This window comes from Homalodisca vitripennis, chromosome 8 (genome assembly GCF_021130785.1).
Source record: "Homalodisca vitripennis isolate AUS2020 chromosome 8, UT_GWSS_2.1, whole genome shotgun sequence".
NCBI classification, from domain to species: Eukaryota; Metazoa; Arthropoda; class Insecta; order Hemiptera; family Cicadellidae; genus Homalodisca; species Homalodisca vitripennis.
Window position 1 is genome coordinate 111775288 of NC_060214.1, and position 17374 is coordinate 111792661.

The 17374-nt window shown below is 31.9% G+C and overlaps 1 protein-coding gene across 1 annotated transcript; it reads left to right on the top strand.

Moving 5' to 3' along the window:
* The first annotated feature begins 286 nt into the window (after nucleotides 1-286).
* Nucleotides 287-16806, top strand: LOC124367902 (transmembrane protein 11 homolog, mitochondrial-like). The gene is made up of 3 exons (XM_046825099.1): nucleotides 287-360; nucleotides 8107-8327; nucleotides 15773-16806. Exons 1-3 carry the CDS (start codon nucleotides 344-346, stop codon nucleotides 16063-16065), a joined length of 531 nt encoding a protein of 176 aa, XP_046681055.1. The 5' UTR covers nucleotides 287-343; the 3' UTR covers nucleotides 16066-16806.
* The last annotated feature ends 568 nt before the right edge of the window (nucleotides 16807-17374 follow it).

Here is a 17374-nt window from a genome sequence, read left to right on the forward strand (position 1 = left end):
ATTATTCAAAAATCAGTATCAGTTGGTTATATTCCAATTTACCATTAAATAATATCGTTTCTCAATATTGGTATAAAAAAAACGAGTCCACTTATCGTACTCTACCCGGCACTATTTAAAGGAAATTACATACTAATTTAATCCTTAAATACATTTTTAAAACATTCGTAGTTTACCATCAATTAAAAAAAGTCCTATGTTGCTTTATGGATACACATTAATAATTACTTCTCTTTGTTGGAGTTCATTTAATTCCATAGAGTTCTTCTTGGATTTCGTTCCTCTACCTCTACCGTTCTTTTTGTAACTGCAATTGACTGTGGTGGACCATAACCTATCTATAATGTCAGTAGGTGAAAAGTAAGTTTACAGTGACAAAATTAGTATATTTATTCTTTATATTATATTTATACTTAACTAAATGCATCTAGCTTCAATTGCCTAGAATGTCACCCCTGATATTTACTTGTTATTTGCATATTTCTGTGATACAAATGTATGTTTACAATCACCCCTGACTAGCTTCAAATCTTTGCATGACATTGTAAATTTATTAGTTCACTAATTAATGCAGTTTATATAATATGTATTTTCTAGATAATCTTTTCAAAGTCTAAATACTTATTTTTCACTTATTTTATTATTTTCACTTATTTTTGGATATATTAAATTGTGTAGGCCTAATATCTAGCATAATTCATCAAAAATTTATTTCAACTCAAATCCAAGCAAAAATATCAAACAGCTTATGGTATAAAGGAGACCAAAAAAAGTCATGTATTACAGTACATATGTAATAAATCTCAAATCCTCCCCCTAGCATAGTCTTCCTATCATCGCTTTGAGTGCCAAATGATTATTGAAGGGTGGTGCAGTGACACATTTATAATATGTTATATAAATCATTCAAAGCATTATTATTACACATTGTTAATTATTGTACATTAACAACATGAACACATTATAATAAAACATAACAACAATAGTATTGAAAATAACAAAACCAATTTTAACCTGGACCACATATTAGATATACTTTACAATACTTAAAACTTGCCCCAATAGCTGTGAGTAATCGCTTTTATGAAATGGAGGAAAGGATTCTTACCCGACAGGTGCACTTCTCTGTAGTAAAAACAATTACAAAGATATTCTGCTAGACAGTCTGCGGGTATTCCAATCCTCAACTTTTGTGACTGCTCGCCAAGAACTTGTCTTGTCTTATACACCATTTTTGAAATCTCCAAAAATATATATTACTTGTTATTTATTGTTTACGCTAGGCATTATTATAATTTATCAATATGTTGAAGTCATATGGCTAAATTATTTAAGTTAAATAGATTGTAGTATCGAATTATTAATTTGATAGAAAGAATCTTTACATTCGATAAAAACAACCGAATACTGAGTACAGGCTGCTTATTAAAGCCTACCCTTCTTTTAGTATTTGTGTTCCAATTCACAAGTTTAAAAAATGGGTAGGGTACGATAAGCGGACCCGGTTTTTTATATCGAAGAATGTAATCATCGATACCTAATATTTGCATCTCAAATCCTACACTATCAATCGATTAAAAGTATCTATAGTCCTCAATAACAATCATATGTTTTAAATTAAAATATGAATTTAATATTTACAGTGATCAAACTAATTATTATAACCAAAATTAGGAAAACTGAAGACGACCATATTTACTCCTCTCACAGTTACAGTTTGTTTTATTTCCCACAAATTTCACATAATGGGTTTTTCGGTACGAATCCAACATTTTGAAGTCACAAAAAACATGTCTTATAATCTTTCAAAGCAATGTCGTTTAGTTTTCTAAAATTGACTGTAATTTTTAATAATAAAATGTTACTTGTAAATATAATTAAAATATTACATTACGAGTATTATTTGAAAGTGTTTATAGCTGTTGATATAGATTATTTAAGTTAATGGTTCAAAATAATTAATCATTATCGGTTGATTATATCGATGGTTATGATTAATTAATATCGTTTGCCAATTTCGAAATACAAAACCGGGTCCGCTTATCGTACCCTACCCTAAAAAAATAAACATATTAATATGATCTTTGTGACTGCATTATAACACGTGTACACCACCACAATCATCTGTATTTATAATTATCTAAACTATAGAAACCAAAATGTTGAACCTTATTACTTCATAGGTATTTTAAATCATACTATAGTTCAATTTTTTAACCCTGGCTCTGACAGTTGAAATTTCTATAATGGCAGGCACTATTGTGTTAGTTGTGCATACCTTCATTCAAACCTAGCCTGTGTATAATGTTTATTATTGAAGTAAAGTATACCTATTACATATTTTCTTTTTCAGTATGATAACAGGAACATTAATATGCAGTTGGATTAATTTTTAATTTCAATTTAGTTTTTTTTTTGTTTAAATAAAAAAGAGTAAAGAAATATCCTAAAGTAAGATAAAGCCTTATAGAAAATATAAATAATCTTTTATTACTCAAAATATGCAAATTTCCTTAAAATGATTTTTATATAAACACAACAAAATTCCACATTAAATTTTTTTGGTAATTAGTGAAATGTGTTTTTACAACATATTCACCTTCTAACTTTTTTTGGACATTTTCTTTATGCTTATTAAATGTTGAGACATTGTCTATGTTGTAGAGCATAACATTTCAGAAAAATATTTTTTGTTTTTTACAAGTTTATGTAGTAAAAATGTTGTTTTGAAAATCCTAAGAAGTGTTTGTTCAAGAAATAAAGGTGTATAAAACACGCAACATATTATCAGAAAATGCTTCAAATAAAGTAAATTTATTATTATAAAAACTCATTGCCTAAGTTCACCCGCCTTATTTACTAGGTCACTCATAGTGTTCATTAAATAAAGAATAAGGAAATAAACAATATTTGTAAATTATGCCTAGGGCTGAGTATAATGATTATTATATCATAAATTTAGCCTACAGACCTGTGAATGCCTGTAGGCTGATTTATCGTCCAAAATATGAATTATTGTCCACTAAAGTACTGTCCAATAAATGAATCACAAATAAAATTATTGTTCACCCTATAATTTATACATACGAGCTTAGAATTCATCAATTATAAGTTTAGAATACCCAATGAGTAATGCCGGCCATAATCCTCTTGAAATTATAAATTTTGTTCACAAAATAAACACTTCCGTGAAGATATCTGTACCACTAGATAGCAAATTTCACAAGGAAAAGTTTGATGTCATCGAGTGAAATTAGTTATCTTAACATTCAATAAATAAATGTTTGAAGCAGATTCTCTTGATGGCAAAGAAATTCTGAAAGCAGTGATGTAGCCAAACTCATTCCTAAACAATATTTCCTGTGGCAAAAGTATAGGGAAAAAATACTGTTATTTTTTTTTCGCATTCCCCGAAGTGCGCGAGCAGGAGTAACAGGATATTCAGGATGGGCAAGGTTAGGTTAGGGAGTAGGAGCCGATGAGATCCTATCGAGATCCATGAGGAAGAATTAGAGCACTAAATCTCAAAGCCATATCTCCCCGGAAGAAGGACTAGCCTCTGAACTAGTCTCTCCAGTCAAAGTAGGCAGGGGGTGGCATACTCTTGTTTAGGCTAGCAAGAACTTCTAGGTTCTTAGGGTACAAACCCCACCAACTCAACAGTCATCTCCTGCATTAGACTAGACCTATCGAATTGCCCTTGAACCCCAAAATCTTGACATTTGCGTTTAGTGATGTGCTGCTCCTGGACATCAATAAGGTTGCCCAGATTTAAGTGACACATCGGTTTTTGCTGTGCCCAGTGGTAGGATCAACTGGAGAAGTGATCCCTGCTGGGTATCCAACATTTATTTACTTTTTACTATTTTGAAGATAAACGTATCTGGCAGCTTGTTAAAAACCACACATGTGCATCACCATTTTAGTTGTGGTCATTACTCAAATACTATACAAATGATTTTACATTGTTTCAATTATTTCAGACAATATTGTTATTTAATATATTAAATGAGGGAGCAATAATTCATTGTGATTAACTAAAATAAATTTATTCTAAAAATTAAACCATGGATGAACGACTACATTTGCAGAAAAAATCATACATAAAAACAAACTGTATCAATTAGTAAAGAATCATCCAAATAATGAAAAGCTGAAATTACATTCAAAAAATACAGAAATAAATTACAAATGGAAATAAGAATTATAAAAAATTATTATTACGAAAATATTTTTAAGGAAATGCAGTGGTAATTCCAAAGCTACATGGAAAGCTTTAAATGAGGTGACAGGACAGAAGGCTAAAAAGAACTCCCATACAAACTCTAAATATAAATGGTAATTTAGTACATGATTCTAAAGTTTATTTGTAATGAGTTTAATACATTCTTTCTATCTATAGTAAATCAATTAAATATACAGAGAGTCAAACCTGCAAATTTCGACTCTTTATGCTATAGAAATTGTTTTGAAACAAAATACTCTTTCAACTCTATGTTTATGGGCATGGTCTTTGTTGAAGATTTAAAGTGCAGTAATAAAAGATTTAAAAAACAGTACTTCACCAGGAATAGATAACATCAATTCTTTTTTAATTAAGTTAATATACCCAAAATTAGTAAACGTTTTATTGTATTTAGTAAATTTAAGTTTTGAAAAAGGTATTTTTTCCAGAAATTTTAAAAACAGCTGTAGTGATTCCTTTACATAAGAGTGGCCTAATTACCGACTGTAATAACTACAGACCAATCTCTTTACTTTCTACCTTTGCTAAAGTGTTTGAAAAGTTAATGAAGAAAAAGCTAATTAAATTTCTAGAAAAAACTAATTTTTTCAGCAACAATCAATTTGGTTTTAGGAAAGGTTTAAATACTGAAGCAGCATTAAAAAGCTTCATAGATAATGTGTATACAGGAATAAATTCAGGGCAGAAAGTTAGTGGTTTATTTTTAGATATTAAAAAAGCGTTTGATACTGTAGATCACACAATTCTCTTACAAAAGTTATACGGATGTGGTATTCGGGGGAATATTTATTCTTGGTTTGTTAGCTATTTAACAAAAAGAAAACAATGCGTCAAAATTAATAATTCTTTTAGTGACTTCGGGTTTATACAATGTGGCGTACCTCAAGGGTCAGTTTTAGGCCCCAGTACTTTTTATAATCTACATAAATGATCTTTGTGATTCAAATTTAAATGGAAATATTACATCTTTTGCAGACGATACAGCTTTATCGTATGTAAAAAATAATTGGGATGATATAGAGCAAGAGATGAATTCAGACCTTAAAGCACTGCAGTGGTGGTTTTTCAAAAAATAACATGTTATTAAGCCCAGAGAAAACTAAGTACATCAAATTTTAGTTTAAAAAACAGATCAGCAAATTTTTAGTAATTCAATTTTGTATCGATGTGTCAATTGTTTGTGTAGTAACAGTCAGTGCCAACAGAACTGTGCTGTAGTATCCCAGTGCGAAAATTTAAAATATTTTAGGAGTCATGCTAGATAGAGAAATCAACTGGAAGACACATATTGAAATTTTAAAACGCAAACTAAACAATATTTTAAGATTTTTTTATTTTTTTACAATACATTTGCACTGAAGAAGTGTTAAGAATGCTGTACTTCTCTTTGGTCAATAGTAGGCTTGACTATGGAATATTTTGTTGGGGTGGAGCCTATGAAACAAAATCTAAAGCCACTTCTAACTCAACAAAAGAAATTCATAAGGTTGATTAAACGAAAAACGAAGAATGGAGAAATCTTTTCCTCTTTTTGTTGATTTAAATATTCTTCCCCTTAAATATATGTTTGTTTATAAAGTTTTAAAAATTATTTTTATGTCATAAGTGGCAATTTACCAGAATTAAAAAAATAATTACAAAAACAAATTAAGAAAGCAAGAACCAATACCAGTTCCAAAGCCTAACCTAGCATTTTTTTTCAAATAGTTATTGTTTTTTGGGACCTAAAATGTTTAGTATAATTTCTTCAATTATTAGTTGTGAGAATATAAAGTTATTTTCAAAAACATTAAAGAAGTGGTTATTGGGTTTTGATAAATTAGATTTTCTTTCTCTGCATAGATTCCTAGTTAATTAAAGAAAGTAACAGTAAATTTTAGTTTTGAATTTATTTAAGTGGATTTTCATTTTGCTTTGTAACTGCAGCAGCACACTTTTTAATAAATTTTTTTAGGAGCTTATAAAAAAAATCAAAGTTTTATTGAAATTTTCTTTGAGCTAAAAAATATTTTTGTAATAAAAGGAACCTCTCCACAGGCACTTGCCTCTAGAGGCCCTAGTTATTTTTGAAAATATTTCTTTTAATTTACGAGTGTTTTTGTTTTAATTTTATTTACAAGAATGTTACATTTTTATTTAAGTTTGCTCATTATGGTTTGTACATTGTGTATGCATTTGGTTGTTTACTTACTTTATTGATGTATTACATTGTGTATACCAATGTATATAATGTGTTATTGTAATATTTTCAAAAATAAATTCTATTCTATTCTATTCTATAAGAATAAGAATTTTGTTTTCAATTGATTGGGTATTTCTAATCGATAATTTGGTTCCCTCGTTTGATTGTGATGGTGGTCGTTTACTATACTGCTCTACTATTTTTGTTTTATTTCATTGTTTATAATTGATTATACATTGATTATTTTTTATTTATATAATTATTGATCTACACAAAAAAATAATGTTGTATTGTATAAAATAAAACCCTATCTTATTGTATGTACACTGGTTTTTAAATTATTCTAATATCTCTAAAGATGGCTGCAATAAATTTTTCCACAAACCTGGTTTTTTTCATTAAATTTGTCAGATCACCATTTTAAAAATGGCTGTCAAATAAAAAATAATATGTTGTTTTCGGCGGTTTATGGAACTGCTGAAATCATAGACTGGTAGGCTCCATTGTTTGCTTGCGGGATGCACAAAAGGCCTCAAGAGGCTTAATTATATGGCAATAGGCCGCCCCATAGAAGAAGAAGGAAGAGGGGATGTTGAGAGGGATAACCCCACCAATAGCCATAAAAATAATACAATTTGTTTGAAGTACACAGTGAAGTCATTGAATTGTTCTATCTAATTTATTTAAATTTAGAATTATTCAGATTATTCCATAACTATATATCCTAATAATACCAGTTCTAAACAACACAACCAAATTCAAGTGTTTCTCCTACAATAAATATAATGAGAAAACTTCATTTAACATACCAAGAATATAACTATATTTATCGTACGGGTTACTGTGAAACAAAATACTGCTATATAAAATCTAAAAAGATATAAACAAAAAAGATAAGGAATTTAACCTTCAAACTGCAACAACCTAAATAAACAAGTGAAATGCAATTCGCATATATCACCAAACTATGAATATGGTACTTAAAAAGTCTTAGACAGAAAGTAAATTAAAAGAGCATATTGTTGGTATATATTTTTTTGGTCAAGGTACAAGTCAAACTCAACTATGGCTTTTGAAATTGTTTAGATAGAAAATTAATCTAAACCGATGGAATTGACACTTTTTTACCAAATTAGATTTTTGAGACTTGCCTACATATGTATATGTTTATTAATATAACAATACCTAAACTAGAACCAGTAAAAACTATATTTGCATTTTGAATCTCTCAATCATGGATTCTGAAATAATATGTATCTAATATGTTTACTTTTATTTATAAAAAAGTAGGGCTCCATCATATTACATCATAAATGCTATTACCAAGAAAGCTATGGCATTCGATTTTGAAAATTATGTGTGAAGCTGCTTGTTACTGCTAGTAATAGATAAATATAAATCAATTACTCAAATCTAAAAAACCCGTACTTCGCCACTGAGAAACATTTGCCCTCTAGTTTTCTTTCTAGTAGGTTAAATTGCTAGAATGCTAAAATGTTGTAATGTTTGTGTTTTAATTTAACAACGTAACACGCAAAGCAGTAAAGGACTGTTGGGTAAAGCTGACAATTAGTTCTATCAAATGCATGAGAATATCAAGTTAAGGATTTAAAACAGATCTCTGTGGATTGCCATATACTGGAATGTTTACTATAGGAGTGTAATTTTGACTGTCCAGGGATTACAGTCCATCCGACACTGCAGTTATCAAGGAGGTCTACGATGGGGAGAACGCTCATGAGATGTTTGGAGAGGAGCTGGAGCGTGCCCTGGAGGCCAGTTGTCAAACCATCATCATAGAGCCCAGTCGACTGGGAGACGAGACAGCGCGATGGATAGCTGTCGGCAACTGTCTCCACAAAACGGCCGTCATCTCAGGGCTAGGGTCAATAGTTACAGGTCAGTCAGGATCGTGTTTACTGAATTAGAAACCACTTATTTGGCCAGAAAAGTTTGAGTTAACAGATTTCCCAGAATCGTATCTAATTCCCATAACATTTCAAATTATTATTGTCATCTACTTTGCCTTGACATCTGCAAAGCATCTGCGTCCTGCGATAAACAACTGAAACAGCTATGCTGTGTGTTTCAGCATTAAATTTTCCTTAAATCGAATAATAATATCATTACCTAATACTAGTACTCTAGGTTAGCTGTACAAAATACCAAAGTGTCCATAAATTAATCTATATTACTAAACGACTTGATTTGTGAAGTGAAAATAAGTAAGGAATGTCATATAAGGTATAATTCTACTTGATTTGTTAAATGTCTTTGTTTATTAGGGTGAACATTATATCATAAAATTGATTAAAGGTACAACAGTTCAAACAGAAGTTTTAGCCTACTGGAAAATTTTATGAAAAAGAACATCTCAGGTTTCAAAATAGCAATGATTCAAATTTCAAACAGTAATAAACTAAAGATTATGAGATTTTCTGATACAATTTCAAGCATAATGAAATATTGGTTACTTGTAGATGAACAATAACCAAGTTTGTTTCGCTATAATAAACAATAATGGAGTAAGTAATGGTCTTACTACTATTACTACTAGTGCTATCCTTCACTTAAGTACACTAGTTGAGTTATTAATATTGTTTAACTCCTGATTAATTATCAGCTGATTTTGTGCAATAAACGGGTGAAATTACTAGCTCATTGTCACTCTGAACACTTGCTATCAAATATGTTTAGATACAATACATATATGTCTTGTATAACTTTGCTGAATTTGTTCTTAAAGTTTTGTATTAGCCTATTGCAATTGTACTTGTGGTAGCATTTATTGAAAATGTCTTCATAACTTTACCGAAAATGACCCACAAAACCCAAATCTACCACCTTATAAAAGTGTATATTTATATGCTATATAATACAGGTTGTTTTCAACAATGTGTCGCCCCCAAAAGTCCTGATTTGATCTTAATGTCCTGGCTAAGCTCATGCATAATTTTGTTTCACTGTGCAATAACATTGTCTATAACAATTCCAAAACTCTGTGTTATGAAAGTTTTTCTTTATCTTGAACAAATTTCTATATATGAAATACATAAAAATCCCATAAGAATAATTTAATATTTCAGTTGTCACAAAATCTACCTACTGTACTTCTTCCAAATGAGCCGGAAGGACTATTTAACTTAAACCCTTAGTTGGTTTACACAATTTTATTGTTATATCACTTTTCTTACATTAAATGAGTTGGTTTACTAAAAAAATAAATTGAGTTAAACTTTTATTAATTGGAATTTTTAGCTTATTATTACATTTAATTGCTGAAATTACTAGCTTGTTATCATAGACTTTATTTAGTAAACAATATTGTTGTGTTGACTTTTTAATTTCATGAATCAAATGAGTGCTAAAGACAGATTAATAGCGCAATATTAATAGGAATTGGTGTCAGCTCCAAGTGACAGTAAATCTCTAAATAGCTTGATACTATTGATACATCCAGTGCTGCCATCTCTCTGACCGCGTGTTGACTATCAAGCTGCACTTGTCGGCTACAGAGCATAACTTTGAATACTCCTTAATGTATAAATCCAAAACTTAAATGCCACATTACATTTGGGATATAAGTGTATATTTTCCTAATTTATTAATATGTTTTTGTAGAAAGGGTTTGGAGAACCATTCATCTAATCTATGAGTTAAAGAGATAAAAAAAGAAGGTTTAACCCATTGCGGATCACTGCCGAGCTGGGCTTGTCACGCAGCGGCCGGGCCGAACTATAGGCCGATGACGAGCTCAGGTCGCAAAAGTGGTCTGCTTTTAAGTTTCCCTCCAAATAGTTCTATTAATGTCTTATAGATCGGGCGATTGCCTTCACTTGTTAACTAGGAGTGTTTAACAACAGTCTACGTTTAGAGTTTTCAAAAGTTTTATAAATATCCTATAAATTGCAGTTGTATGTTGAAGTTGAAAAATCATTCATATGAGTTTACTCTGCTTTTTAGCGCTTCTGATTGGGTGTTTTCCTCAGTTGTTATTATAATACTTTTGAGGTTAGTGACACAGAACTAAACGACACAGACGTACATGTTGGCGGGTTTAGTCTAGACAATGGCCCGAATGTTGTAATCGCTTCGCCCGAGCCGCTTTATTTAGACTATGATTCAGACATCATCCCTGCCACCTCGGAACCTTGCTCGCGTGTTATCGTTCCTATATCACGGATACCCCAGCAGGCCCATATTCCATCTGAACGAATACCTTCACAGCTGAATTTTCTAGTATACTATAGCCAGCGATACAATGTGGCACATCATTGCTGTTCGTGTGGCCGCCGGTAAATTAATTCGTGCCCTCTGGTGCCCACATGTCAAAACAATACGATCCACAATGGGTTAATATGGACCAAGTATATACAGTCAAACCTCAGTATAACGAACCTCAATATAACAAATTCCTTGATATAACGAATTTTTTTTAAATCCCATAGAAGTCTTCATAAGAATCAATGCAAATTTCACCTCTACATAACGAATAAAGCATACTCACAACCATATAACGCCATATAACCATAAAAGCATATAACGAATTTTTAGTAATCCTGGAAAAAATAAATCAAAAGTGTGGTGAAATTTATAACTAAATTGGATTGCTCATTGGATATTATCAACGTCACATCACGTAAGCAGACTACTATTACTGACTTTTTCTGTAACAAACAGGGCGAAAACAGCATCAATAATGATGCCATTGAAACAAAAAAATAAAGTTTCATTGTTCCAAATTAAAAATGCATTCTTATTTCATTTGACACACTATTTAAATACAGTACAGCATATGATTTCACAACGTTTTTAAACACAACCGATCCAATGGTCTGTGAACCTCGATGTAGCGAAATTGTACCTAACCTAACCTTAATATAACAAAATACTCTATATAACGAATTTTCTGTCCAGTCCCTTGAGGTTTGACTGTATATACAGGGATGCTGAAGTCTTGAAATGACCTAATATCTTCTTTACTCGTAAACGTAGAAACATAAAACTTTTTACAACATAGAGCATAAAATTTAACTTTTTGATGCAATTAGTCTTTATGACCTCAGAGGTATGGCCAGTAAGGAGTCGGTGAAAAATCTTAAATGTAAGCATAGGTCGATGTGCATACCATTTTCAAGATCTTAATTAGTACCTAGGTTAGTTCTATGTTTTAATTAGTATTAGATTATTTAGCGGTTAGTAACGGGTCATTCCGTATGAAATCAACAGACTAAAATAAAACAATTTACTTGACCACCTCAGAATTTGATTAAATTTGGTATGAAGGTAGTCCTCACATAGATTAGCAAAATTACCAATTTTCCCCCAAATATTTCAAACGGTTACAAAGTTACGGTATGTAAAGTTCAACCTCAAAATCCACCAAAAAACCGGAACCAACAGATTTTAAAATCACCATAGCTTTTCTCCTAATTGAGCTAGAGAAATGGAATTTTTGTCATTTTACTCAGGTTTACATTTTCTTTATTTTGATGTACAACACATACTTTGTCATAAAAAGAGTGTTTGTAAAATCGAATAAAAAATTTTGACTTTCTCCAAAAGCGCATTTTTGAAAAGATTCCTATAAGTAGTTTACATTGTGATTAAGTGATTCTCAAAATTACAAAGTGGGAGGCTAATGGGTTCGTAGTTAAATAATAATTAAAAAAGGATGTTTATGATTTTTTATAAATATATACTAAGTATCTTTACTTTACTAAATTTCTTTATGATGGTGATTATTATTAATAATTATAATTTGACTACATGAAAGAGGGTTGTCTCCAAGATAGAAATTTACCTATTTACAAAATAATTGTTTTTATTTAATAATTTTTTTCATAATGCAGTTTTCATCTTATAATGCATGCACTTTTTTTGAAAATGTAAGAAGACACTCATAAATAGTAATCAATAGACTCTTAATATAGATGATTCTTCAAGTGCCAAAAAGGATTTGTGATTACTCAGATGCATGTGCTGCACTATGTGAAAATCAAAAATACGAGTATTAACTGTTGCTATCATAAGCAAGATTTTGGTGTAGAGACGAGAGTGACATTTGTCTGCTACTGCCCATGAAAAAAGACTATATGACGGAGTAGGGTTCAATGAAGAGACTTGATGAAAGGACATACGTACAATGTCCATGTGGAGACGAAATTTTAACTCATTTCCCACTCTATGGATGGGTAGTTGAAAATTTATCTGAGTTTAGTTTTACCTTCTCCATTCAAGATGCGTATGTTGAGGCTGAAAAATTTATTTCGTTTCAGCCAATCAGTAAGTATTAAGGGAATACAAAAGTATCATGCTTTTATCCCTGTAAATACAATTATATTAAAGATGCATGTAAAAATATTCTATAATATAAATATTAAAAATATTTTAAACTGAGTAAAATGACACCATTCCCATCTCTCTAGCTCAATTAGGAGAAAAGCTTATTTAAAAACATGTTGGTTTCGATTTTTTGGTGGATTTTAAGGAACTCTAGTTTATTGATTTCTTATTAACAAATATTGGACTTAAAAGGTTTTCAGGATTAACCCTTTGACTGCCATGTCCAGGTTAACATGGTTTCAATTCCTACCTGGTAACGTAATGCCTTAGAACTATAAGTAGATAAGCTATAGACCCAAGTATTTATTACTTGAATTAAAAGAACTTGACAGTAACACTGATGCTGGCGGTGGGTGAGTATTCACATTTTACGAACAACTCAGAATGTTCTTTATTGTGATTATTGAGAGTTTCTATTATCGTTGTCTTCTATTTTCCAGTGTTTCAGTTGTTATTGCAGGAACTAGTAGATACAGTTATGTATACAAGGGTCATTCGGAAAGTAAGTTGCCAAGGTGGAGGTAGCAGCACGATCTTCTTCTTCTATGGGGTGGCCTATTGCCATGCACTTAAGCCTCAAGGGCCTTTTGCGCACCCCGGAAGCACACCATGAGGCCTACCAGTCTATGATTTCAGCAGTTCCACAAACGGTCCAAAACAACCTATTAGGTCCTCCTAGGGAAATTCACCACCCTTGTCCAAACTACCAAAGATGGCATACTGCTCCCTTGCTATTGCAGGACAATCAAAGAGCAGGTGTTCAGCAGTTTCCTCCTGTTCGTCACACATTCTCCAGAGCGGATCCTCCCGAAGGATGCCGACTCTGTGAAGTTGCATCCTCAGGTGACCATGTCCCGTAATCAGACCTATAACCCGAGAAGTCATCAATCTACTTAGTGAGAGAAGGTCAGATGCCACCCTGGAGGAAGGCGACTGTAGTACCACTCTGCTCATTTTCATACCCGGATGCAACCTCCACCTTCTCGCATGTTCAGCACGAACCCATTTCGAGACAGCTGCAAAGGATTCACACCTTGAAATACCGCAGAACAGTTGAGGACTCATAGCTCAACTGGCTCTGTGTATCAATGTATGGCACACATCCGGCAGTGCCATAGTTAGGTTCGCTATTTCATTCTAAGCATTTTAAACTACTGTTCAAAACAGCTGCCACAATCAGCAAATGGCCGACTGTAAAGTACATTATTATTAGATTTCATTTGGTAAAGAAAATGCATCTGGCAAGTTAAAATTCACTCTGTGTTGTGTGAAAGTAGAAGATATTATGAGCTATACTTGTAGTTAAAAATCTTGCCAATGGTTTTCGTGAAGAATAAACTAATGTTCACAACGAAAACCATAGTAGCCTATGGTTACCGATGACCTCATTGAACAGATCAATCATTATGTTAGGGAAAATCACAGGTTCACTATCACAGATCTTTCAAAGTATTTCCCACAGATATAAAAAAAGAACCCTGGTGTTTAAAAGTGTAACTAAGAAACTTAGATATCGTAAATATTGTGAGATGGGTAACAAAACTCTTGAATGGTAAACTCCTCTGGTGTTTAAAAGTGTAACTAAGAAACAGATATCGTAAATATTGTGAGGTGGGTAACAAACTCTTGAATGGTAAACTCCTCTGGTGTTTAAAAGTGTAACTAAGAAACTTAGATATCGTAAATATTGTGAGATGGGTAACAAACTCTTGAATGGTAAACTCCTCTGGCGTTTAAAAGTGTAACTAAGAAACAGATATCGTAAATATTGTGAGATGGGTAACAAACTCTTGAATGGTAAACTCCTCTGGTGTTTAAAAGTGTAACTAAGAAACTTAGATATCGTAAATATTGTGAGACGGGTAAATAAACTCTTGAAAGATAAATTAAAAAAAGAAAGAGTGCGACCAGTTCTTGTAGTAGATTCTTATTCAGCACCATGAAGAAGTTACGGATTTCTTAACCAAATAGTCAATAGTGATGAAACATAGAATTCTTATACCACTGTTCGAACAAATAAGCCGATCAATCGATTGGAGTTCTCGTATTCAATAGGTATGAATAGCTTTCGCCTAGATATGATGTGCGTAAACTAACCTGTTGCTTTTGACGAAAAATAGTTTAAGAATTGTTCTTTCAAATGTATGTAATAAAACAGGAGTAAATTTTACAGGTGATTTTTTAAAATTTATTAAAGTAACTTACTTTCCGAATGATCCCTGTATATATGCTTGTAATTAAGAGTTATGCAGTTCTGAGCTGTATAACTATTCTGAAGGTTTAATGAGTCATATCATTCATTACACATGTCTATTACATTTAACTGTTAATTATAATACTTACTACTTAAAAATAAGCAATAATTTTATATGATTATAAAATAAAATTGCAGAGAGTTGTCATATCACAGCAAAAATCCTTCCTCTCAAGGGGTTGATATAACGTACCATGTTTATATAACATTGCTTTCGGTTCTAGGAACACGTGTGTTACTGAGGGTATGATGATAGTAGGGTATGATGATTGATATAAGACATTAAGTCACTCATCAACTGTGCAATAAAAACGCTCCATGGGGTATCAGTGTTGCCTTCAGATTTACTTCCAGCAAAAAATAAAGGATCATCACAGTCTTCCTGTTCATTTCCATTATTATTCGTTATTCTTTGTTGAGTTTTAACTCCAGCAAGAGTAAAATTCTTTATAAGTCTCTTGACATATAATTTACAGTGTCATGATCCTATATATTACTATAATGCATAGCATAGACTACAATCAAATTGCTTTACGACAGGTAAAGACTTAAATTGAAGCTGGCTCAATTTCCATAACAGATGTGACAAGTTAACATATACAACTAACTTTTTTTACATCCCTTGTAAGTGCTTTGAATCTAATTCGTCCTATTTTCCAAATGATACCCGTGTTAAATTTTGAAATAAATATAGGAGACGTTTTATTTTAATGAATCAGTAAGTTTATAGAGATGGTTGTTGCAGCCCTGGTGTGGACGGAACGGCCTGTACTGTACATGCCACTTGCAGTCACCTCTCTGTTCTGTACCGGACTGTACACGGTCTCGTGGCAGTTTGACCCTTGTTGCCAGTACCAGGTGTCCACTGACTCTCACAGTCTCACCGTGCAGCCCCATGCCGCTGCGTCGCTGTCCGCACGCTCGCCTGTCGTCCTGGTGCGTCGCGACGACACTCGCCGTAAACTGCTCCACTCGGCCGTCACACTCGCTGCGTCGCTACTCGCCGTATGGAGGTGCTACATCACTTGTGTCAAGTGATCCTGACAGTGTCGGTGCTGGTGGTGTACTGTACCTGGGAACGTTTACAAGCGAAGAACTGTCTCTCAGTAGTTCCTAATCGGGGGAAATCGTTAGGTCAGTATTAATGGTTTGCTTTTGTTTTACACACATACACACACTAGTTTCGTACGATTATATTCAGTTTTTACCGTTTTTACAAAGGTTGTGAAGTGTTTTAGACAGATTACTTGTTTACGTATCACCACTTGTTTTAGAGGAATCTTAGTTTACTTTTTTTTTAAAGCAACCAAAGTTTGATCTGAAGCAACTCTTCATGTCGCACCATGAAAGATACTTTATACATCTTTATTATTAATTTTGTATTGATTGTTGACGGATTAGTGTTATTTGCGCATTGCATGAGGTCAAAACAATTTTTATTTTTGAGTCATCAAGGTACCGAACCGATGTAACCATTCCGTCAGCCTGCCAATGCCAAGAACTGAAACCTCATATTTTTATATTAACTATGTGTTAACTTATTACTCATTCATCTCAAATGCATTCTGAAATCTTTTTAATTAATTTCAACACAATATGTAAAAAATAATGAAGAATGATAGTTAAGCACAAAAGGTCATTGTTAAGTTTAGTGCAAGTCGATGTAAATATTATTTTAGTGTAAAGATAGTTGTGATAGATTCAATAAATTGTAAACATTGCAGTATGTATATTAGAGTAATATTACTTTTATTAATAATATACTATTTGTAAAAAACTCATTGTTTCATTGATTTACCTTTGTTAATCCTCCCTACGCCCAATAAAAATTCTTTAGAATGCACAGCATTATTTTACGATTTTGCAGATATTGAGTAAGAAATGTGCAAAAAGTACAAGTATGGAAGTAGTTACTATAGCATGTTATTGTGTCAATGATAATCATGTAATAAGAAAATAAATAATATGCTCATTAAAATATATTTTGAAATTATGCGCTTGATGCTTCAAGTTATTACAAAAAAGATTTAACTAAATTTTTCACTTATATAAACATCACTTAATTTTTATCATTAAAAATCCAAAATGGCTGTTATATAACCCCACTATTATCTGATATGCCACATGTTGGTACACTAACCTCAACTTCTCTGTTGTTTCCTGTTCATTTTGAATAACTCTATCCCACGTGTTGGTGTACTTACTGTCTGTTAATTACTCATAGGTTATGTATCTTTGAACACCTAATTCATATACATTGCATAATCTAAGGCCTATGAGTCTCCTTTCAGTCTTTTCAAAATTGTTTCAAAAAATAATTTTGGTAAGGTTGGATGAAAAAATCCAA

What these genes read in the sequence shown, in the direction of transcription:
- LOC124367902 (XM_046825099.1), top strand. An exon ending in GCTAGGGTCAATAGTTACAG is followed by an intron (nt 8,328 to 15,772) that starts GTCAGTCAGGAT and finishes TGGTTGTTGCAG; the next exon opens with CCCTGGTGTGGACGGAACGG.